This window comes from Palaemon carinicauda, chromosome 39, assembly GCF_036898095.1.
Source record: "Palaemon carinicauda isolate YSFRI2023 chromosome 39, ASM3689809v2, whole genome shotgun sequence".
NCBI lineage: Eukaryota > Metazoa > Arthropoda > Malacostraca > Decapoda > Palaemonidae > Palaemon > Palaemon carinicauda.
In genome coordinates this window covers 45,550,709-45,576,008 of record NC_090763.1, presented here as the reverse complement: position 1 = coordinate 45,576,008, position 25,300 = coordinate 45,550,709, and the positions used below count along the sequence as shown (strand labels likewise).

Below are 25,300 nucleotides of genomic sequence, written 5' to 3'. Positions count from 1 at the left end.
CAAATATCACATTAAACTGTAAAAAAATACTCTGAGTTTACAGGAGGGGATCTTACACTCATTCACTCAATTCTTTACAGAAATCATATAATACAGTATTCCCTATGCCAGAACTAGTAAACCAAAGATGAAAATCATGAGGTATTGAATGCTATTTCCGATCAAAAGAAAAAAAAAACAGCAAAAAACAAAATAAATCAACTAAAAAAAAAGAAAAAGAAAGAAGGTAACAAATCATGAAACAGTAGATTAACAGCTATTGCAAAGAAAATTAAAGAAAGCCCCATTCAGAAAAATATATATGATCAAAATAGAGATGAAAAACAATAAAATAAAGCTTTTAAGAATTTCCGATCAAAAGAAAAAAAAAAACAGCAAAAAAATCAACTAAAAAAAAAGAAAAGAAAAAGTGAGGATAACACAAATCATGAAACAGTAGATTAACAGCTATTGCAAAGAAAATTAAAGAAAGCCACATTCAGAAAAATATATATGATCAAAACGGAGATGAAAAACGATAAAATAAAGCTTTGAAGAAAAATGTCTTAAAATGTGCAAAAATTTGAGATTTTACTTTAATTAAATAGCAAATACATTATATATTAAAACCAAACCATGCACAGTGTTCTAATTATTAAGTAGTAATGAGTAAAAGTCATTATAAATATTGTCAATTAATGCAAAAACATATAAGGAATTCAAGAAAGTATACAAGTTTACCTCAAAACAACAATTAAGTAATGACATAATATCCCTTAGGTACAAAAACAGGAAAATGAATCCTTCCAAAGGCAACATCAAGATTAAAAATCTGTAAAATAACAAATTTTATTCTATTTGAAGGATTTGCTTAACTGACTGACATGCCTATTGAATCTCAACCAACCATATACAGTATTAGAAATGTTGGTAGCATAAGAAAGAAGATCAAGATAATTTTAAATATATTCAAAATCACCTTTTCCAGAGGTAGATACCATCATTCAATTCATACATGCCTTTCCTTTAAAAGAAGCAAAACCAAAATAGCTTTGCTAATAATTAAGAAACCTAAATTCAGTACAGTATAGTTATAGTACAACTACTGTACCAGTGTACTGTACATGACATGAAAAAAAAGATGAAGACTTTAAATTACTTGCCTCAATCAGAAGAAATGTTGAGAAATATAAATAAAAAAAAATACTGTACTCTATAATACAATCAAATGTCTAATTGCTGAATAAAATACATTTAATTCAACTGTTGCATTTCATGACTGTTGTGCTTCCAAGATATGCAACACTATCTCCAAGATAAAATGAAATATATCATGGAATTATTCAATGATGTTAGTAACTATCACACTTCCAAATTGATGAAATTATCACATGTTAAAATCCTCTTTTGACTTCCTTATAGCTAACCCTATTTACTTATATCACATTTTTATAAAGCGAGTATATCACAATCAAGGTACAGTGTATGTTTCAAAGTTGACAACATGTTATGACCACATTCACGGCAAAACACTTCTAAATCAGGCAAAGGAAAAATGCTGCTATTGCCGAGATGATAAGGGAGCATCCTTGCACATTTATTCCACTGCTACAAACAAAAAATCAAGTGCCCCATTTCTTCAATTTTTAAGGAATTACTTTACTCACATTCATTCAAAAGGGATTTCATATGAAAGTAAAGTATATTAGTAGTAAACTATATGCAAAAGGACTGTCAAAAGATGTAAGAATGGAAAGAAATATAAAAGAATTTCCTAGGGAAAAAGAGAGCAATACAACAGCAACTCAGAAAACTTTGGCAAAGAGATATAGGTATCACTGTACATCATGAAAGTGAAGCCACCAAATCTGCTATGAAATCCATGCAGACTGGTCTTGCGGTAGGTCTACTGGAAGCCTATGGTTTAAGGCCTTTCATGAGCTCTACCCTCACTAATAAATTTAATTCAAACAAACTCCACCAACTTCAGATAGGCAAAGGATTGTAAGATAACAGTAAACCACCAAGACTATGATGGACTGCTTGGAGCTAGAAGAAATAAGGTGCATGCTATTTATTACCTTAAAACCATGATTGGTGCCATTAAAGCTCAAGGCCCATTTGGATATTACAATGTTTAAAAATGATCAATATTGCTTCCTCCGGTGCCTTAGATGACCGCAGAGGTAGCAGCAGTAGGGGATTCAGCATTATGAAGCTTCATCTGTGGTGGATAATGTGGGAGGGTGGGCTGTGGCACCCCAGAAGTACCAGCTGAACTCGGTTGAGTCCCTTGTTAGGCTGGAGGAACGTAGAGAGTAGAGGCCCCCTTTTTGTTTTGTTTCATTTGTTGATGTCGGCTACCCCCCAAAATTGGGGGAAGTGCCTTGGTATATGTATGTATGTATGTTTTGAAAATGAATTTTAATTTTTATCCTTGAACTACCTTAAACAAATAATGATGCACACAATGCTAATGGGACCATTATCTATGAAAACAGCATAACAACCGAGTGAAGGCCGTTGAAAAAGGATAGTAACGCTGAAGGGAAAATATTTTAGTGTATTAACTTTAGAAAACTATGTATAAGAGCTATGACATTTTGCTTGCAATGAGAGAGAGAGAGAGAGAGAGAGAGAGAGAGAGAGAGAGAGAGAGAGAGAGAGAGAGAGAGAGAGAGAGAGAGAGAGTAAAAAAATTATAAAAATATATATTTTATAAAATAGCTAAGTTCTACATCATCAAATTCCTGATACAGTTAACAGTTACCCCATCTTTAAGAGAGTTCCATTTTTGCATTCTTGACTTTGAAAATCATAAAATGATAAAAGGGATGTGCATATCAGCCATCGAATGCCAGACAGGACTCCCAAGAGAGTAGACGTTGAAGAAAGTGATGGGCAGCCATGTATTTTCCTAGTTTTAATAGTTAATTTCTACACCGAGTTTTAGTTTCATTTTCAAATTGGTGAGGAAAATATTTTATCCGATCATTAACCTGTGTAAATACACAATCATTAATTAACCATAAAATTGATGATCTAAAATGAGATTAATCAAATTAATGTTCTTGTATAAAAAACATCATTAACCATCTTTGAAAACCTTATAGGAGTCAGGAAATCAATTTAGCCCATTTAAATTTCTCTGTCTTGTATATGCTTTAAGTATACTAAATGGAAAACAAACAAAACTAAGTGAAGATAAACTAGGAAAATACCCACATAAATATAACATGACCATGGCGAATGCTAAAATTTGGAAGAACTGTTATATTTCAAAATTTCTAGACGGGTCTTGCATTTGTTTGAATAAAAGTTTTTATGCTTTTAAGAACTGCCTAAAAACTAACTTCATTATGTTTCCATTTCCACTGATGACGAGTTCTTCAAATATAGAAACTATTATGTAATGAACATGATGTGTATGTAGTCAGCATTAAAATCATCTTTGAAGCCATGATTGTTGTTAAGAATTACAAAAAGAAACTGCAAGTCACACATAACACTCAAAATTACAGTTCATTAACTTGTAGCTTTGCACATATGAAAAATTATTGCCTGAGAAGTCTCTGAAATCTGCTGAAAACCCAAGACCAAACCATAGGATTCAGCAATTTCATAATACAAAGATAAATTTCTGATAAAAGGAAAGGCATCAAATACCATGCATGATAATAATAAAGAAAACATTAACAATTTTCATCGATGACAAAAATGTTTAAAAAAAATATTTACATATCTACCTCAAAACATAATGTTTACATATCCAATACTGGCATACTATTGCAATCATTCACATACTAACCATGTCTTGCAAAGAATCTATTTACAGTCACAGCCAGAAGAGACTCTTGTCTCAAGAATGCTATAACTTTGAAGTTGAGCATCCCTAGGAAATGTTTAGACCTCTTCAAATAACTGAAGATTTTTAAACTTAATAATACACAGTAACTTTCAATTCTGTGGTCTATATGCACAATTTTCACTTGGGAAGAGCAAATTCTTTGAGAATATTTTTTAATGAGCAGTCAACTCCCAGTTTCTGATTATACACGTTTAGCCACAAGGGAAGAAAATTGATGCACAATAAATAAAACGTCTTAAGAAAGGAGCACGACACAGAGAAACACACTAAGAATAGTCTTTTGGATAATTCGGTCTATCTGGTCGTTCTTTTTGTCCCCAGTCCTGTTGAGGCCTATCCTTTTGAGACCAGTCTGTTCTATGACCACCAAAATGTGGCCCTCCATGGGGCATCCTCATTCCCATTGGAGTTGGGGCATAAATACCAGGATTACTGGGATGAGGAGATTGATAGTGACCTTGCTGGTATCCACCTGGTGGTCCATACCCAGAGTGCTTATTGTGGTGCTGACGGCCACCCCAATCTGAACCGCCTCCCCTGTGATAGCCATGAGGTCTGTAACCTTCACGATGATACCCTCCTGGCCCTCCATCTCTCTTTCCATATTCTTGGGGATAACGACTGAAATTGAGAAAAAAAAACTTTATCTTACCAAAAGATATTACAGAATGAAAGGAATTTAAGATTTAATAGGAAGCAAGAAATTACATAAAATTACATCATGATTTTTACTCTCACTCTAGTAGCTATCAGATTTCCTTCTAAGAACTACAGTATTCTCCATCTCTCTTTCCATATTCTTGGGGATAACGACTGAAATTGAGAAGAAAAAACTTTATCTTACCACCAGATATTACAGAATGCAAGGAATTTATGATTTAATAGGAAGCAAGGAATTACATAAAATTACATCATGATTTTTATTCTCACTCTAGTAGCTATCAGATTTCCTTCTAAGAACTACAGTATTCTCCATCTCTCTTTCCATATTCTTGGGGATAACGACTGAAATTGAGAAATAAAAAAACTTTATATTACCACCAGATATTACAGAATGCAAGGAATTTAACATTTAATAGGAAGCAAGATACATAAAATTACTCATGATTTTTACTCTCATTCTAGTAGCTATCAGATTTCTTTCTAAGAATTATTCTAAATTTCCTTTCAGATTGTCTTTTTTCTAGTTAAGAGAGTAGTCTCCTCTTTTGTTTTAATATAAGGATTGAACGATACAGAATAAAAAAAAAAATGACTTTGTTAGCAATCTGGGTTAACATAAAGAAACCATGTCGAAGCAATTCCATATTCTTGGGGATAACGACTGAAATTGAGAAAAAAAACTTTATCTTACCACCAGATATTACAGAATGCAAGGAATTTATGATTTAATAGGAAGCAAGAAATTACATAAAATTACATCATGATTTTTACTCTCACTCTAGTAGCTATCGGATTTCCTTCTAAGAACTACAGTATTCTAAATTTCCTTTCAGATTGGCTTTTTATCTAGTTAAGAGAGTAGTCTCCTCTTTTGTTTTAATATAAGGATTGAACGATACTGAACAAAAAAAAAATGACTTTGTTAGCAATCTGGGTTAACATAAAGAAACCATGTCGTAGCAATAGAAATATGGACTACAAAATAACTTGACCATGAAATTTAATTAGCATACAGTCATTGAAAACCACAGGCATTTTTTTATAAAACTAAGATATAGTGAAAACTATAAAAAAGGGAGGATTACTTTTTCATCACTAAGTTACTAAAATGCTAACTGTTTACCCTTACACTCTGGCTGACAAACAGGCTTTGCCAGATCCTATGGCTCACAATCCTGACAACAATAGTGTAAGGCAGTACCTACACACATTAAACAATACATCCCACAGTTCTTAACCCTTTTACCCCTAAAAGAATGTACTGGTACGCTTCACAAAACTCATCCCTTTACCATATGCAAAAATAATGCTATTTAAATTTTTTTTTGCATATTTTTGATAATTTTTTGAGAAACTTCAGGCATTTTCCAAGAGAATGAGACCAACCTGACCTCTCTATGACGAAAATTAAGGCTGTTAGAGCAATTTAAAAAAATATATACTGCAAAGTGTGCTTGAAAAAAAATAACCCCTTGAGGTTAAGGGTTGGAAATTTCCAAATAGCCTGGGGGTAAAATTTGATCTACGTGGCAAATTTACGTACATCAGGTATTCCGGAATTAACTAACGACATAGAGTGGAGTATTACTATGTATGTATGCGTGAAACAAATATAAATCACCTGGAATAATGCAGACACAGTCATGTAAGGTTAATTACTCACAGCTAGCTACATCTTATGAAACTCACAATTTAAAGAAGAAACCATTGAATACATAACACTGTATATGATAAATACAGAATTCCCACTCTTACACAAAGATGAATATAGTTTATATCAGTTTTCGAGTGGAAAATTAATTGGCAATAAACACTGGTTTACTGATTTTTTTTTTTTTAGCAAATCACACAAAGCTATTGACAGCACTGCAGGTTCACAAAAATTAACTTAGTAATTGATAAAGAATTAAAGATCCTGGTAGTGCACACATGGTAAAACAACATTCTTCTATCTTGAGAGATAAAATTAGCTGAACCCAGGAACATAAAAGACATAGATAGTTACAGGCACACATGGTAAAACAACATTCTTCTATCTTGAGAGATAAAATTAGATGAACCCAGGAACATGAAAGACATAGATAGTTACAGGCACACATGGTAAAACAACATTCTTCTATCTTGAGAGATAAAATTAGATGAACCCAGGAACATGAAAGACATAGATAGTTACAGGCACACATGGTAAAACAACATTCTTCTATCTTGAGAGATAAAATTAGCTGAACCCAGGAACATAAAAGACATAGATAGTTATAGATAATCATTGGGTTGATAATATAAAATACTTGGTAGTACTTTCACAGGAAGGCATATGTGGAATTCAGTATTGAGTCTTTAACAGTACCTTTCTTTAAAATCTCGACCTCCTGCATTGCCATGCCAATCTCTTCCTGGGCCTCCTGGTCCGTGACCCCTGGGGTAGTTACGATCCCGGTCCCGATCCCTATCTCGATCGCGAGGTCTGTCTCTGTCACCACGATCTCTATCCCGCTCTCGGTTCTTGTCCCGATCACCCCATTTTTCACCTTCTCTTCCCCTAAAAGATATTACAATGATCATGAAACTGGACAATAGCTATTACATTTTCTAAACCTTTCCTTCTCATTTTGGTACCTTAATAAGTTTTAATTTCTATCCATGACTGTTGCCCCAGATATTAAAAATAAAATGTAGTACATAGAGTAAAACTGAATAATAGATATTATATATTTTAAACCTTTCCACCGATATTTTGGCACCTTTAAGTTTTAATTTCTATCCATGACTGTTGCCCCAGATATTAAAAATAAAATGTAGTACATAGAGTAAAACCAAAAATTACTGGCATGAGGAAGGGATAGATCTTTGAAATATTTTAACCCTAACAAAGTTTCACAATAACACTTAGAAGCCTATATAATTATGAACCAAATTTTACCTTGGCCATCTCCCATTTTTATATAACCATTAGGCATGCCATTATTTCATATTGGTTATCTTCCAATAAAGACGTAATAGTGATGAAAGAGGAAGTACATCATTTATCTAAAATCCCTCTAAAAATATGGTTTGTATTGTATGACAGGGACAGAAGAGAAAGTGTAGATTAAACTTCTAATAGTATACATACACATTATATATATGTATATATACGGATAAATATCAACACAACATCGTGTTCAAATAGAAATAAATTTCTACCTCATACTTGGGATCGAACGCTAGCCCCTTCTAATGAAAGGCCAGGTCGAAACCAACCATGCCACGAGAGGCCATAAAAGGAAATCGGAACCTGACGCTACCTAGCTGTCCGAGGATTTACCTGGCGAGACATCAGTCTCTTACCAGCGAGTTTTACCCGATTTCCCCGGCCCACCACGTGACACAATTATACACACATGTATATTATAAATTTTGCTTGTTTATTTGCTAAAGTACATTGAGAATGATAAATGAATGATATACTGTAATAATAACATAATTTAACTTTTTATGTACCGTACAAGAAAAAACATACTTATATAAAAGCTTTTAGATTTCATCTTATGAGGGACCAATTCCTTAGCTTTTCATTCTTTTACATCTTTACACTAGCAGTATGATATTTAACTACGGATTCTCTGCCGCTGATTAGCCATTCTACCTTTTAATTAACCCTTTTACCCCCAAAAGGACGTACTGGTACGTTTCACAAAACTCATCCCTTTACCCCCATGGACGTACCAGTACGTCCTTGCAAAAAAATGCTATAAAAAATTTTTTTTTTCATATTTTTGATAATTTTTTGAAAAAATTCAGGCATTTTCGAGAATGAGACCAACCTGACCTCTCTATGACAAAAATTAAGGCTGTTAGAGCAATTTAAAAAAAATATACTGCAAAATATGCTGGGGAAAAAATAACCCCTTGGGGGTTAAGGGTTGGAAATTTCCAAAGAGCCTGGGGGTAAAAGGGTTAATTAAGTATTTCCATTTAATATCTATAATATGGTAATAATGCCAAGAATTTTCAAGTGAAAATACAATTATATTCAATTGTACTATATTCAAACAATTCCCTTTTTGATGGTCCAGTGAGTTTGGGGTGAAATGCAGTATCATTAGATCTCTCTTACATCCTTTTATATTTAGAATAAAAATCACTCTCTTGGATTTACATAAATTACTTTCCAAGACACTCCATTTATCATTTATCCTCTTACACTACATAACCTTTTCTTCTAAGGCTGCCATAATGACATGGTCTGACTGAAGTAATAAGGTCAACTTCTTACTATAGTTTCTCCTCATATCAAAACTCCCATCAATTAATTATCTTATGTTGCTTCATAAGAAGAAACAGCCATAAAAAATTCCCAGATTGTTGTAAAATCCAGAAGTGTGAAATCATACTACAATAGAATTCAGTGCTCCTTTGATTAGTGACATAAAAAAGGTAATTGCTAGCTTCATCTATGAGTGACGAAAGATTTGTGATTGGTAGAGTAAGGTGGGATACTCCACTACAGTAAAACATTTTCATTAATTAGCCATTCATGTCAAATGATTCTATTTCACAACTCTATGTGCTATAGCCTTTAAATGTACAGTTAATGCCATGTGCGAAAAATTGCCAAATGACCAAAACGGCGTAAGCTGCCCGATCACCTATCATCTGAGTCGGGTTGGTATGCCTGTGTGACCCGTCATAGACAATAGTTATTTACTGTGCCTTTATTAGAACCTTGTTTTATTTATCCCAATTGTATTAAACATATTACATTAGAAAATCAGGTATAATACTATGCATATATGGTATCCACTCCCAAAAATGAGGCCTACCACTTTTTTTTTCACCTCAAGCAACATGTGTCCAATAACATCAGTTATGTCAGATCATTTTGTAAAAGATAAAGTTCCTTTTATTTTGCTATTCTATAATAATCATTACACCATCTGCATGCACCAAATGTTTGGGGTGTGTAGTAAATAATGGGTAGTGTATTGCAAAATAGTTATATTTTGCATTTTATTTTTTATTTATCGATGTCTCACAGGATGTAGATACAGGAGGAATGTAGAGAGTAGAGGTCCCCTTTTTTGTTTTTGTTTCATTTGTTGATGTCGGCTACCCCCCAAAATTGGGGGAAGTGCCTTGGTATATGGATGTATGTGATGTATTTTTATTTATGAAGAATTTGCATAATAAAATAAGTAAACGGGCAACTATACATGTATTTCGTAACACTCACAAACTCCATTACTAATCTAGTGTCTGCATGACTTCTGTAAGAGTGTACATATTTTCAGTTCTGACCTTGCCTTTGTTTTTCCATTTATTTTGCCCTTTTTTCTTGTTGTAGACATTTACAAACATGCCTAAACCAAAGAAAATGGTTGTAAAACTCCAAAGAAGGTCCAAAAGACATGACAGAAGAGCCCCTAGCAAAAATGAGATGAAAAGATGACGAAAGTCCCTAGAACTTCGGCAGCCACTTCCTCCATCTCAGCTGTGACATTCCTACCCCCCCCCCCTACATATTTAGCCCCCTTCATGAGGGCTGTGGCACCCTAGCAGTACCAGCTGAACTCGGTCGAGTCCCTTGTTAGGCTGGAGGAACGTAGAGAGTAGAGGTCCCCATTTTTGTTCTGTTTCATTTGTTGATGTCGGCTATCCCCCAAAATTGGGGGAAGTGCCTTGGTATATGTATGTATGTATGTAGATATTTACAAACATGCCTAAACCAAAGAAAATGGTTATACAACTCCAAAGAAGGGCAAAAGACATGACAGAAGAGTGTATAGCAAAAATGAGAGGAAATGAAGACGAAAGTCCCTAGAACTTCGGCAGCCACTTCTTCCATCTCAGCTGTGACACTTCCTACCCCAACTACATATTTAACCCCCATCATAAGTGCTATGAAATGAAAAGCGAATGGACACACCAAAAAGAAGGAAGATAATAAGAGATTTAATGGAGTATGCCGCTGGAGCTTCTCAAACTTTAGATGCCCATAACTCAAAAGTAATTTATCGTCATTCAAATTGACACTATATCTTTATTTTTTAGTTATTCATTTAGTTTTTTCTTTATTATTGATAATGACAAAGCTTTCATTTAACAGTGGGGATTTTTTATAATTTAATTTCTACTATTTATTTCTTATTCAAACACAAATATTTTATTGATGCAATAAAGTTCACCGTCAAAAAAAATTCTGGCAGTTATTTTTCTCTTTTTGAGAAACCCTTCTGTATATCTATTAATGGAAAGTTTTTTTTTTCCATGGAAACTTTGAAAAGTTCAATATCTTGATATTTGAGGACAGTGTTACTTCAAAAAGTGGTGAAATTTATTACATATTTAACTTTTTTTTTTCCTCAACATGGATCTTCATGAGACTTTCTACAAACGTAAGTATGTATGCTTTTTATTAGTAGATAAAATTTCATTTCAATTGATTAATTAGTTTTATTTTCCTAAAAAAAATAAAATGTCTACTACCCCTTAACTTCAATAGTCAATTCTTTTTAGTGTGGCAGATTTGCACCAACTTGCATTGGTGCCCTTTTAGCTCGGAAAAGTTTCCTGATCGCTGATTGGTTGGACAAGATAATTCTAATCAATCAGATAGCAGGAAACCTTTCCGAGCTAAAAGGGCACTGCTGCGAGTCAGTGCAAATGCGCCTCATAAAAAAAAATTGAGTATAGTATCCTAGAGTTTGATTTCTTGCTTTTCCTAATAGGATAACCAATTTTCTCAGTGTCTGCTTAGATATGTAATGCAATATAATGAATAAATGCTAATATGCATAAAATCTATCAGCAGGTCTACCTTATGAGTCATCAGCAGCCATTGCCTGACCCTCCCTGGTCCTAGCCCTGATGGAGAGGGGGTTTGGTGCTGATCATATGTATATATGGTCAGTCTCTAGGACATTTTCCTGGTCCCTACCCCTACCATTCATGAGTAATATTTAAACCTTTAAATGGAGGCGAGATGTTTGGATTCATACATCTTTTTCTTGGTGACAAGGTTGATCTAGTCTTCGAGAACTAAGACACACTTAATCCCTTCTTTCCTTCATTATTATCTCATCATTTTTCCTTCATGCCAATTCTCTTTCATTCATCATCATTATTAATGTTTTTACATAAGCTGTTCCATTTATGGGATTGTGTACAAAATGAGTTCTCTTAACCTTCATTTCCTGAACTTTCACCTAACAGCTTCATCACCGTTCTCTTGGGCTTTCGCCACTTCCTTAATTGCTGATCTTCTGACTAACCTTTCCCAGAAAATGGAGAAAGTTAAAGAAGTTAAGATACGAAAAGATAAATAGGAAAAAATTTGGAGAAATTCATAAAATACCTGTTGATGACAGCCCTACAAACAATGCAGAGATTAGTTTACAACTACTAATACGTTTGCAGGCTTAAGTGAACAATTGCTTATCTGTATGGAATACCAAAGATGGTGTCTAGGGATATTCATACTATGTGGACACAATATGACTGATGGGTTTGCAATTAAATAAATTTTGATTTCTACACACACACACAAAAAAAGAAAAAAAAAAAAAAAGACAGTAGATGTAAAACCTAATAAGGCACCTGGCATAACAACCTTAAACCATTTAATACTACACATCTTTACCCAAGAGCAACATGCTTTAAAAAGTAAGCTACAGAAAAATCATTGTATTATACTAAAATCTACTTTAAATTCAAACAAGAATAGTTTACCATGACAGAGCAAGATATTAAGAGTTACCAAACAACAGTAAAATTAATTTGTTAATAATGTGAGTATACCAAAAGAAAGTAGGAGAGAGAGTGTCACTAGGTGCACCATCCCAGTGGCATGCACATAACCAACCTCTGTGCCCACCCGTTATATGGCTTCTTGGACGGACTCTGGGGTCCGCCTTCTTCAGGTCGTCTCTTGTGAGAATGGTGTTTGTCATGGGGGTGATGTCGATCCTTATCTTGTTTCTCTCTATCTTTATCTTTTTTATCACCATGCTCATGTTTCATTTTCTTCTTGTCATCCTTATCCTCGCTCTCCTTTTTGTTTTCTTCTTTTTTCCTATTTTTCTTGTAAAGTTTATGTAGCTTCTTGGCATCGTATTCAGTGAATTTTGAAACAAATTGCCATAATAAACTGAAATAAAAGAATTTAATTACATCAGCTGTCAAAAACATCAGTTACATCACCCCCCAAAACAATATAATATACAGCATATAAGGCTTTTCTGATTTACCTTTCTACAATCATGTGTAATAATATGGTTTTGCCTGTATAATGCATTCCCATAAAAGTATCGGACCTCTACTATGACTGCACAGCACTACGATGGTATGAGGGCTGAGATGTTAAAGGAAGGAGGTGTACTGGAATGGTTGGTGAGATTGTTTAACATATGTTTTATGATGTCAATGGTGCCAGTGGACTGGGTGTGTCTGTGTATTGTTCTGCTATACAAAGGTAAGGAAAATGTGCATGAGTGCTGTAATTCTAGGGGTATTAGTTTGCTGAGTGTGGTTGGAAAAGTGTATGGTAGAGTGTCAGTCAATAGGATTGAGAAGAAAAAGGAAGAAGTAATCTTAGTAGTGCAAAATGGCTTTAGAAGAGGTAGGAATGTATGGATCAGATTTTTAGATAGGCAGATATGCAAGAAATATTTAGCAAAAGGTAAAGAGGTACATGTTGCATTTATAGATCTGGAAAAAGCTTATGATAAGATTTGATAGAGAAGCAATGTGGAATGTGATGAGGTTATATGGAATTGGTGGAAGGTTGTCACAAGCAGTGAAGAGCTTATACATAGGCAGTAAAGGATAGGGAATGAAATGAGTGGATGGTTTCCCGTGAGAGTGAGGCTGAGACAGGGATGTGCAATGTTTCCATGGTTGTTCAATTTGTTTGTTGATAGAGCTGTAGGAGAGGTGAATGCTCGAGTACTTGGACAAGGATTGAAACTGATAGACGAGAGATCATGAGTGGAAAATGAATCAGTTGTTTGCGGATGATACTGTATTGGTTGCAGACTCGGGGGAACTGTGTCAATTAGTGACATTGTTTGGAATGGTGTGTGAGGGAAGGAAGTTGCGAGTCAAAGTGGGTAGGAAGAAGGTCATGAGATGCACGAGAAGGGAAGGTGGTGCGAGGTTGAATGTCATGTTGAATGGAGAGTTACTTAAGGAGGTGGATGAGTTTAAGTACTTGGGGTCTGTTGCTGCAGAAAATGGTGGAGTGGAAGCAGATATACGTCAGAGAGTGAATGAAGGATGTAAGGTGTTGGGGGCAGTGAAGAGTGGTAAAGAATAGAGGGTTGGGCATGAATGTAAAGAGAGTTCTGTATGAGAAAGTGATTGTACCAACTGAGAGGTATGGATCGGAGTTGTGGGGAATTGGTGTATCTCAATTGAATAGGGTTAGGACCAAATTGGTGAGGGCAAGAACGGGTGTGAGAAGTGAATTAGCAGTTAATGGATATGAATGTGCTGAGGTGGTTTTGCCATGTAGAGAGGATAGAAAATAGCTGTCTTCTGAAGAAGGTGATAAATGCCCGAAGTGCAAGAGGAAGGCCCAGGTTTGGGTGAATAGATGAAGTGAAAAAAGCCCTAGGTGACAAGGATGACAGATGTGAGAGCTAAAAAAAAGAGGGTGACAGAAATAAGAATGAATAGTGAGTGATTATGACAATGGTTTGATAGGCCTTGCTGATAATTCAGGCCGCTGAGGTAGTGGCACTAGGGGAGTCAGCATATAAAACTTAATTTGTGATGGAAAACAGGGGAGGGTGGGTTATGGCACCCTAACAGGTCCAACGAAACTCAGCTTAGTTTCTTATCAGACAAAAAGGAACAAGAAAAAATCCTCTTTTGTTTCCTTTTTTCACGTTGGCTACCTCCTAAAACTTGGGGAAATGCAATAGTAAATAGATGATAAAACATTTAGGTTGAGAATCAAAGCTTAATTTTCCTTTACATAAAAAAAAAATTAATTAAATGTATTCAGTAGTAAACAAGATGTACAGCTTTTTTCCAATTTAGTTGCATGTGCTATGATATTTTATATGCTTACCTTAATTCTAGTAAATTAACTAATACGTAAATTTTGGAACTGTATGCAAATTGTCAATCACCATTCTAGTTTTACTTGTTCACTACTAAAGCAATAAGAAAAATAAAGAAATTACTGGACTTAAATTGTTCATGCACTCCTTGCACAAAACTTATACATCAGTTTCCTTAGTGCTTGGTTTTTAATTTTCATATTTTCCCCTTAGTATCTCCCTACCTAACACACCAACTTCTTTGATTCCCAATGTGCTACAACCCAATATAATGGCATTCGGGACAAAGTTGAGCATTATTAAAAAAGGCTAAACAAATTACTATATAATTCAAGGCAAATTTGTCATTTTTATACTAACCTGATGTTTATATTACTTCTTTTCTAGAATCAACATTTATCCAATTTTCTTTCCCTCCAATATACACATGCCTAAAGTAAAGTAATGAGACACCAGCAGTCAATGACTAGAAATGAAAGTGATGTGCTTGAGGCTCTTTATTATTTCAATATCAGAAGTTGAAAATATTCCTTCAATGGGAAGGAGGGTAGGCGTGTACAGTACTGTATATGAAATCGTCGAAAAACTAAAATAACTGACGGCCAAATTTAATGACAAAAACGTGAACTCGTCAAAACGCTAAATAACTGACAGCCATATCTAATAACAAAAACGAGAACTTGTCGAAACGCTAAAATAACTGACGGCAATATTTAATGACAAAAACGAGAACTCGTCGAAACGCTAAAATAACCAAAGGCTAAATTTAATGACAAAAATTAGAAATCGTCGAAACGCTAAAATAACTGACGGCCATATTTAATGTCAAAAACGAGAACTCGTCGAAACGCTAAAATAACCGAAGGCTAAATTTAATGAGAAAAACGAGAAATCGTCGAAACGCTAAAATAACTGACGGCAATATTTAATGACAAAAACGAGAACCCGTCGAAATGCTAAAATAACCAAAGGATAAATTTAATGACAAAAACAAGAAATCGTCGAAACGCTAAAATAACTGACGGCCATATTTAATGACAAAAACGAGAACCCGTCGAAATGCTAAAATAACCAAAGGCTAAATTTAATGACAAAAACGAGAAATCGTCGAAACGCTAAAATAACTGACGGCAATATTTAATGACAAAAACGAGAACTTGTCGAAACGCTAAAATAACTGAAGGCTAAATTTAATGACAAAAACGAGAACTCGTCAAAACACTAAAATAACCGAAGGCTGAATTTAATGACAAAAACGAAAACTCGTCGAAACGCTAAAATAACTGACGGCTATATTTAATGACAAAAACGAGAACTCGTCGAAACGCTAAAATAACCAAAGGCAAAATTTAATGACAAAAACGAGAACTCGTCGAAACGCTAAAATAACTGACGGCAATATTTAATGACAAAAACGAGAACTCGTCGCAACACTAAAATAACCGAAGGCTAAATTTCACAACAAAAATGAGAAATCGTCGAAACGGTAAAGTAACTGACAGCCATATTTAATGACAAAAACGAGAGCTCGTCGAAACGCTAAAATAACCGAAGGCTAAATTTAATGACAAAAAACAGAACTCGTCGAAACGCTAAAATAACCGAAGGCTAAATTTAATGACAAAAACGAGAACTCGTTGAATCGCTAAAATAACCGAAGGCCAAATTTAATGACAAAAACGTGAACTCGTCAAAACGCTAAAATAACTGACGGCCATATTTAATGACAAAAACGAGAACTCGTCGAAACGGTAAAATAACCGAAGGCTAAATTTAATGACAAAAACGAGAACTCGTCGTAACGCTAAAATAACTGACGGCAATATTTAATGACAAAAACGAGAACTCGTCAAAACGCTAAAATAACCGAAGGCTAAATTTAATGAAAAAACAAGAACTCGTCGAAACGCTAAAATAACTGAAGGCTAAATTTAATGACAAAAATGAGAACTCGTCAAAACACTAAAATAACTGAAGGCTAAATTTAATGACAAAAACGAGAACTCGTCGAAACACTAAAATAACTGACGGCAATATTTAATGACAAAAACGAGAACTCGTCGAAACGATAAAATAACCAAAGGCTAAATTTAATGACAAAAACGAGAACTCGTCGAAACGCTAAAATAACTGACGGCAATATTTAATGACAAAAACGAGAACTCGTCGAAACGCTAAAATAACCGAAGGCTAAATTTAACAACAAAAATGAGAAATCGTCGAAACGGTAAAGTAACTGACGGCCATATTTAATGACAAAAACGGGAGCTCGTCGAAACGCTAAAATAACCGAAGGCTGAATTTAATGACAAAAAACAGAACTCGTCGAAACGCTAAAATAACCGAAGGCTAAATTTAATGACAAAAACGAGAACTCGTTGAATCGCTAAAATAACCGAAGGCCAAATTTAATGACAAAAACGTGAACTCGTCAAAACGCTAAAATAACTGACGGCCATATTTAATGACAAAAACGAGAACTCGTCGAAACGGTAAAATAACCGAAGGCTAAATTTAATGACAAAAACGAGAACTCGTCGTAACGCTAAAATAACTGACGGCAATATTTAATGACAAAAACGAGAACTCGTCGAAACGCTAAACTAACCGAAGGCTAAATTTAATGACAAAAATGAGAAATCGTCAAAACGCTAAAATAACTGACGGCCATATTTAATGACAAAAACGAGAACTCGTCGAAACGCTTAAATAACCGAAGGCTAAATTTAATGACAAAAACGAGAACTCGTCGAAATGCTAAAATAACTGACGGCAATATTTAATGACAAAAACGAGAACTCGTCGAAACGCTAAAATAACCGAAGGCTAAATTTAATGACAAAAATAAGAAATCGTCGAAACGCTAAAATAACCGAAGGCTAAATTTAATGACAAAAACGAGAAATCGTCGAATCGCTAAAATAACCGAAGGCCAAATTTAATGACAAAAATGAGAAATCGTCAAAACGCTAAAATAACTGACGGCCATATTTAATGACAACTACGAGAACTCGTCGAAACGCTAAAATAACTGATGGCCATATTTAATGACAAAAACAAGAACTCGTCGAAACGCTAAAATAACCGAATGCTAAATTTAATGACAAAAACGAGAACTCGTCGAAACGCTAAAATAACCGAAGGCTGAATTTAATGACAAAAATGAGAAATCGTCAAAACGCTAAAATAACTGACGGCCATATTTAATGACAAAAACGAGAACTCGTCGAAACGCTAAAATAACCGAAGGCTAAATTTAATGACAAAAACGAGAACTCGTCGAAACGCTAAAATAACCGAAGGCTAAATTTAATGACAAAAATAAGAAATCGTCGAAACGCTAAAATAACCGAAGGCTAAATTTAATGACAAAAACGAGAAATCGTCGAATCGCTAAAATAACCGAAGGCCAATTTAATGACAAAAACGTGAACTCGTCAAAACGCTAAAATAACTGACGGCCATATTTAATGACAAAAACAAGAACTCGTCGAAACGCTAAAATAACTGACGGCAATATTTAATGACAAAAACGAGAACTCGTCGAAACGCTAAAATAACCGAAGGCTAAATTTAATGACAAAAACGAGAACTCGTCGAAACGCTAAAATAACTGAAGGCTAAATTTAATGACAAAAACGGGAAATCGTCAAAACGCTAAAATAACTGACGGCAATATTTAATGCCAATAACGAGAACTCGTCGAAACGCTAAAATAACCGAAGGCTAAATTTAATGACAAAAACGAGAACTCGTCGGAACGCTAAAATAACTAACGGCAATATTTAATGACAAAAACGAGAACTCGTCGAAACGCTAAAATAACTAACGGCAATACTTAATGACAAAAACGAGAACTCGTCGAAACGCTAAACTAACCGAAGGCTAAATTTAATGACAAAAATGAGAAATCGTCAAAACGCTAAAATAACTGACGGCCATATTTAATGACAAAAACGAGAACTCGTCGAAACGCTTAAATAACCGAAGGCTAAATTTAATGACAAAAACGAGAACTCGTCGAAATGCTAAAATAACTGACGGCAATATTTAATGACAAAAACGAGAACTCGTCGAAACGCTAATATAACCGAAGGCTAAATTTAATGACAAAAATAAGAAATCGTCGAAACGCTAAAATAACCGAAGGCTAAATTTAATGACAAAAACAAGAAATCGTCGAATCGCTAAAATAACCGAAGGCCAAATTTAATGACAAAAATGAGAAATCGTCAAAACGCTAAAATAACTGCCGGCCATATTTAATGACAACAACGAGAACTCGTCGAAACGCTAAAATAACTGACGGCAATATTTAATGACAAAAACAAGAACTCGTCGAAACGCTAAAATAACCGAAGGCTAAATTTAATGACAAAAACGAGAACTCGTCGAAACGCTAAAATAACCGAAGGCTAAATTTAATGACAAAAATGAGAAATCGTCAAAACGCTAAAATAACTGACGGCCATATTTAATGACAAAAACGAGAACTCGTCGAAACGCTAAAATAACCGAAGGCTAAATTTAATGACAAAAATTAGAAATCGTCGAAACGCTAAAATAACCGAAGGCTAAATTTAATGACAAAAATAAGAAATCGTCGAAACGCTAAAATAACCGAAGGCTAAATTTAATGACAAAAACGAGAAATCGTCGAATCGCTAAAATAACCGAAGCCCAATTTAATGACAAAAACGTGAACTCGTCAAAACGCTAAAATAACTGACGGCCATATTTAATGACAAAAACGAGAACTCGTCGAAACGCTAAAATAACTGACGGCAATATTTAATGACAAAAACGAGAACTCGTCGAAACGCTAAAATAACCGAAGGCTAAATTTAATGACAAAAACGAGAACTCGTCGAAACGCTAAACTAACCGAAAGCTAAATTTAATGACAAAAACGAGAAATCGTCAAAACGCTAAAATAACTGACGGCAATATTTAATGCCAATAACTAGAACTCGTCGAAACGCTAAAATAACCGAAGGCTAAATTTAATGACAAAAACGAGAACTCGTCGGAACGCTAAAATAACTAACGGCAATATTTAATGACAAAAACGAGAACTCGTCGAAACGCTAAAATAACTAACGGCAATATTTAATGACAAAAACGAGAAATCGTCGAAACGCTAAAATAACCGAAGTCTAAATTTAATGACAAAAACGAGAAATCATCGAAACGGTAAAGTAACTGACGGCCATATTTAATGACAAAAACGAGAACTCGTCGAAACGCTAAAATAACCGAAGGCTAAATTTAATGACAAAAACGAGAACTCGTCGAAATGATAAAATAACCGAAGGCTAAATTTAATAACAAAAACGAGAACTCGTCGAAACGCTAAAATAACTGACGGCAATATTTAATGACAAAAACGAGTCGTCGAAACGCTAAAATAACCGAAGGCTAAATTTAATGACAGAAACGAGAAATCGTCGAAACCCTACAATAACCGAAGGCTAAATTTAATGACAAAAACGTGAACTCGTCAAAACGCTAAAATAACTGACGGCCATATTTAATGACAAAAACGAGAACTCATCGAAACGCTAAAATAACTGACGGCCATATTTAATGACAAAAATGAGAACTCGTCGAAACGCTAAAATAACTGACGGCAATATTTAATGACAAAAACGAGAACTCGTTGAAACGCTAAAATAACCGAAGGCTAAATTTAATGACAAAAACGAGAACTCGTCGAAACGCTAAAATAACCGAAGGCTAAATTTAATGACAAAAATGAGAAATCATCAAAACGCTAAAATAACTGACGGCCATATTTGATGACAAAAACGAGAACTCGTCGAAACACTAAAATAACCGAAGGCTAAATTTAATGACAAAAACGAGAAATCGTCGAAACGCTAAAATAACTGACAGCCATATTTAATGACAAATACGAGAACTCGTCGAAACGCTAAAATAACCGAAGGCTAAATCTAATGACAAAAACGAGAATTCGTCAAATCGCTAAAATAACCGAAGGCCAAATTTAATGACAAAAACGAGAAATCGTCGAAACGCTAAAATAACAGAATGCCTCCCGAGCTCCTACACTGCGGTATATGCCTATTTGGTATAACTAAGGCCACCCCAGTCGGTATTTAACATCCTTCAAACAGTATTTAATCTTTCCTCGCTAAATTTACCCATTGTCATGATAAATAAGCAAAATTAACACACCAAGGAGCCTCTGTATTGTACGTATTTGCAGCGGGAACACTTATCGATTATACACATCCCTGGCTGCTTAAATCTTAAATCTTGTTTATTTCTATGAACTTTCGGGACTCCCACACTCACATAGATGTAGGATACCAAAATAAGAAAGAGTTGGGTTGGGTATTTATAAAATTAATATAGTACAGTAAAAATAATTAAAACCCTAAGCTCAATTGGTCTAGATTAATAGTAACAAACTATATCAAAATACAATTTGAAATACATATTCCTAATATCATGAACAATAACCTTCATGACATTTAGATTTGTATCAAATTCTTAATGAGTTTCTGTGATCAAACTTTTAACAAGAAATTTTATTGCATTTTTGAGTAAAAGGCAATTTGAAACTCTTCATCGCACAGAATAAATCGGGGGAATTACCTATAAAATGCATAGTTTTGTCCAAATAATTCAGTAAAACCTTGAGATATGAGTGTCCAAACATACGAGAAATTTGAGATACAAGGAAAGTTCCAAGCAAATTTTGTCCTGAGATACGAGAAAAAATTTGAGATATGAGGCAGTTCCCTGGTGGCCGAGTGTGCAAGAGGCTTCTCACCAGGACAGCATCGCTCGGTCTTTCCCGTCGGATCTCCGTGGCGTAAAGTTTATCTCCAAACATCGGCCATATTGTTTTGTTTTTTTACATGTTTTTTGCGTTAATCGGTGCAGAATTCAGTGAATAAGCTATGGGTCTAAAGCAAGCGAGTGCAAACAAGGGTAGTGAAAAGAAAAATTTGCAATCAAGAATTATCTAAAATTTCAAAGGGCTTATATATAGTTAAAGAAACATTATCAATGCAGAGATCTGGAAGGTGGGGAGCTACGTCCTTGGCCTACTTACAATCATACTTTGAGTTTTCTTAGGGTTCAACTTCATGCCTCAAAAATTAAATTACAGTACAATCACTGAGCAGCAATTGCTAACAAATCCAGAGTAAGACAACTTGAAGAAGACTAATACATATTAGAATTTGGAAGACAGTGCGAGTCGAACTGATGCAACTGAGAAACTGAAATGACAAAGAGCCTCTGGTCCATCACTGCTTAGCTTCTTGCCATTAATCACAGCATGTCTCATGACTGTTAGGGGCATGTGTTTATTGAAAGAAAAAAAAAATGGATTTTGACGAAGGAAAAATCTATTCCTGGGCTCAACCTGTGTCGCCCAGTGAAATGCTCCTTAAAGCACCATTTCAAAGGTATAAATACTGCTAAATATACCAGCGAAAAAAGTTGCATGGAATGCTAGGAATATATCCAGCTCGCTCACCCCTAAAGGGTGTCGGTATTAAAAGTGGGGCGAGTGATACCACTACCAGAGATCTCTCTCCAAATCCTCAAAATCCCCCGTTACTACAAGGTGTCATTCACTACAGCTACTGCCCCCCCACCCCCCCAACACCACCCCCACCACCCATCCTTCTCCCATCATTCCTTGTTAGCACCCGTGAATGTTCGAACGTATTTTTCGTAGCTGTGTTACTTTGTTTTGAAGATGTCAGACGTTTTGGAGATCCATTTTTTTTATCTTAGGAGTAAATGTCGATATGCAGTAAAAACCTTCCAACGAAGAAGCGATATGAACATCAGGAGAGGTTCGTAGAAATAATTAAGGTTTCTTAAAGAACGTACCTTTTCCATTCCCGTACTGTATCTGGGTCTTTCATGGTTTCCAAGCAACGTTCAATGTGATCGCCAATCTGTATCAAACACCGTCTTGTGTGTTGAATCTGTTCTTCCTGGGGCAAACTTTCGTTGGGATTATCCAACGTTTTCAATGCTTTTTTCATTGGCCTCATCTTTTCTTTACACTATAAAGGACAAAAAAAAAAAAGATACTTTAAACACTTTAAGTACTTTGTATACTATATATTGAAAAAGGACAAAAACCATTATCATCTAATTTTTTCTTTCCAATAAAAACATTTTTCTTAATCAGTGATTAACTCATGATCACGAATATGAGACTTATTGGTTTTTAACATTCAAATGATTTCAATCTCCATTATAATGGATAGAAAAAATACTTTAAACACTTTGTATACTATATTGTGAAAAAGGACAAAAACCATTATCTAATTTTTTTTTTCAAATAAAAACATTTTTCTTAATCAGTGATTAACTCATGATCACGAATATGAGAATTATTGGTTTTTAACATTCAAAAGATTTCAATCTCCATTATAATGGATAGATAAAAGGATGAATACTATTAAGGGCCAAGTCCATACAATAAGAATGTCTAAATGTACCCAAATACTTATTCCACCTTTACATCAAACTCGCACAATATTGTGTGTGTGCATCAACTCCAAAATGAAATCATGAAAAACCATTATAAACACATCCTAAAACCAAATTCATCCTCATTTTAACCGAAATAAAAAATCTGGCAACGGGGCTTTAAAAAAAAAATTGGATAACCTATGTGAACAGAGTAAAAAAGTGCAAACCAAATACGCCATTTCTTGATGATGTACAGTGAACCCTCGCTACTTCGCGGTTCGACCATCGCGGATTCACCACTTCGCGGATTTTTTCCATAACCCATATATATACAGTAATATATATATATATATATATATATATATATATATATATATATATATATATATATATATATATATATATATATATATATATGTATGCATGTATTTATGTATATATGTAGGTATGTATGTGTATACATATAAATATATATATATATATATATATACACACACACACACACATATATATATATATATATATATATATATATATATATATATATATATATATATATATATATATAAATATATATATATATATATCTAAAGTAGGGAGATGTGATGTAGTTCTAAGGGAAAAGTATGGGAAATATGTCTGGGTAATAAGCAAAGCTCTACCTCCAGTTTGTTTCTAGGCCTACATTATGATCAGAGATAAATGTAAACAAAACATTGGTTGCCATTTTTTATCGTGCTTTTTAGCATGTTTAGGAAATGCATGATATAAAATCACCTTTAATATTTGTGCCTGTTTTAGTTTAGGGTACTGTAGTACATGCATTAAGTGTTCTGTACATTAAAGGGTAGTTTGTTAACAGTACTACGTACAAGGGAAGGTTTTAAAAGTCTGAATATACATGTTGAATAAATAGGTAACTATGGTGTCACTACTTCGCGGATTTTCACCTATCGCGGCCGCGACTGGAACCTATCTACCGCGATAAACGAGGGTTCACTGTATGTGGCTCGAGTCTCCCTATTCCCACGATAAAAAAAATGAGTGAAAAAAAAATAGGCCAGAACTGCTTAGTCTTAATTATGGCAATGAATTTTTAATATTACAAGGGAACACTGAAACATAAACTAAAAACAATCCTTACCTCATCCCACAAAGGATGAGTTTTATCCAGTTCTCTGCTGTCATCCAGAGGAATCGTTCCATTGGCTGTAATGTGCATGGGAACAGGTTTGGGTTTTTCTTTCTTCTCCTTCTTCTTTTTCTTTTCCTTTTCTACAACTACTGGCGCAACATTTGGCTCTTCTTTCACTTTGATCTCACCCTCCTCCTTCTCTTCTTTTATTTCCTTTTTGATTTCCTTCTGTTCCTTGTGTTCTTTCACCTCCTGGAATTCAATTAGAAAATAATAAATATTGAGGCTAGTCTAGTAAACAAATAAAACTGAGTCTTCTTCAAAACTCAAGTACAAAAACATGTACTTGTGTTAATAATGAAAAGCACAGGGAATTTAACAATGCTTTCCATCTCAGCCAGATGTACGAGATTTTGAAATAGTGAAAAAATTACTATATAAATGCAAAAATAAACACGCAAAGACGATTCTGTCAAACTCAGTCATGCAGACGACACAGTAAAGATGACATCATCATTTAAAGACTGCTATATCTTCATTATTTGTAAAAATAATTGGCTGAAACTTCTCGAGAGCATGTACGATATGTTTCTTCATACATAGAAACAATAAAATGATTTTCGATCTTTTTAAAGTTATGGCAAACACCATAGTGGAGGGTCCCCTTAAACTACGGTCTAATAAAAGGATTTTGACGAAGGAAAAATCTATTTCTGGGCGAGAGACCCGTACCGCCCAGTGAAATGCTCCTTTAACATCATTTCTAAGGTAAAAACTCCTTTAAATAGCAGTTTTTACCTTAGAAATGATGTTAAAGGAGCATTTCACTGGGCGGCACGGGTCGGAGCCCAGAAATTTTAGAATGCATTCAGATTTTTAAAAAATACATTGATTTCCCTATTTCATTTCATTATATACACAAAACACACGCATACCATAGCAATCCCAATCTACAGTACATTACTATATCTGAACAGATCCCCAAAATTTGTTTACTTTAATACAAAACCACTTTAATGATTATATTATCCGGGAGCAACAAAATATTATCTACTTGGGATAAGCATATTTCAGATTTTTTATAAATACATTTCTGAATATCCTCCTGTCAATACCAACTCCAAAATTTGAACATATATCAAA

At 34.4% G+C, this 25,300-nt stretch overlaps 1 protein-coding gene across 6 annotated transcripts in view; it reads right to left on the bottom strand.

Annotated features, from left to right (window-relative positions):
• Positions 1-1,205: 1,205 nt before the first annotated feature.
• The window catches only part of Chd1 (chromodomain-helicase-DNA-binding protein 1), a 100,900-nt gene continuing 76,805 nt past the window's right edge, over positions 1,206-25,300 (bottom strand). For 4 of the 6 annotated variants that reach the window (XM_068362851.1, XM_068362853.1, XM_068362856.1 and 1 more), the window contains exons 27-31: positions 24,167-24,409; positions 22,429-22,607; positions 12,351-12,635; positions 6,858-7,049; positions 1,206-4,468 (exon numbers count right to left, since the gene is read on the bottom strand). In XM_068362851.1, the coding sequence (XP_068218952.1) occupies positions 4,114-4,468; positions 6,858-7,049; positions 12,351-12,635; positions 22,429-22,607; positions 24,167-24,409 (1,254 nt within the window). In that variant the 3' untranslated portion in view covers positions 1,206-4,113. Of the gene's footprint in view, positions 4,469-4,792; positions 4,853-6,857; positions 7,050-12,350; positions 12,636-22,428; positions 22,608-24,166; positions 24,410-25,300 lie in introns of those variants that run through there. The other 2 variants (XM_068362854.1, XM_068362857.1) reach the window with 2 other exon arrangements.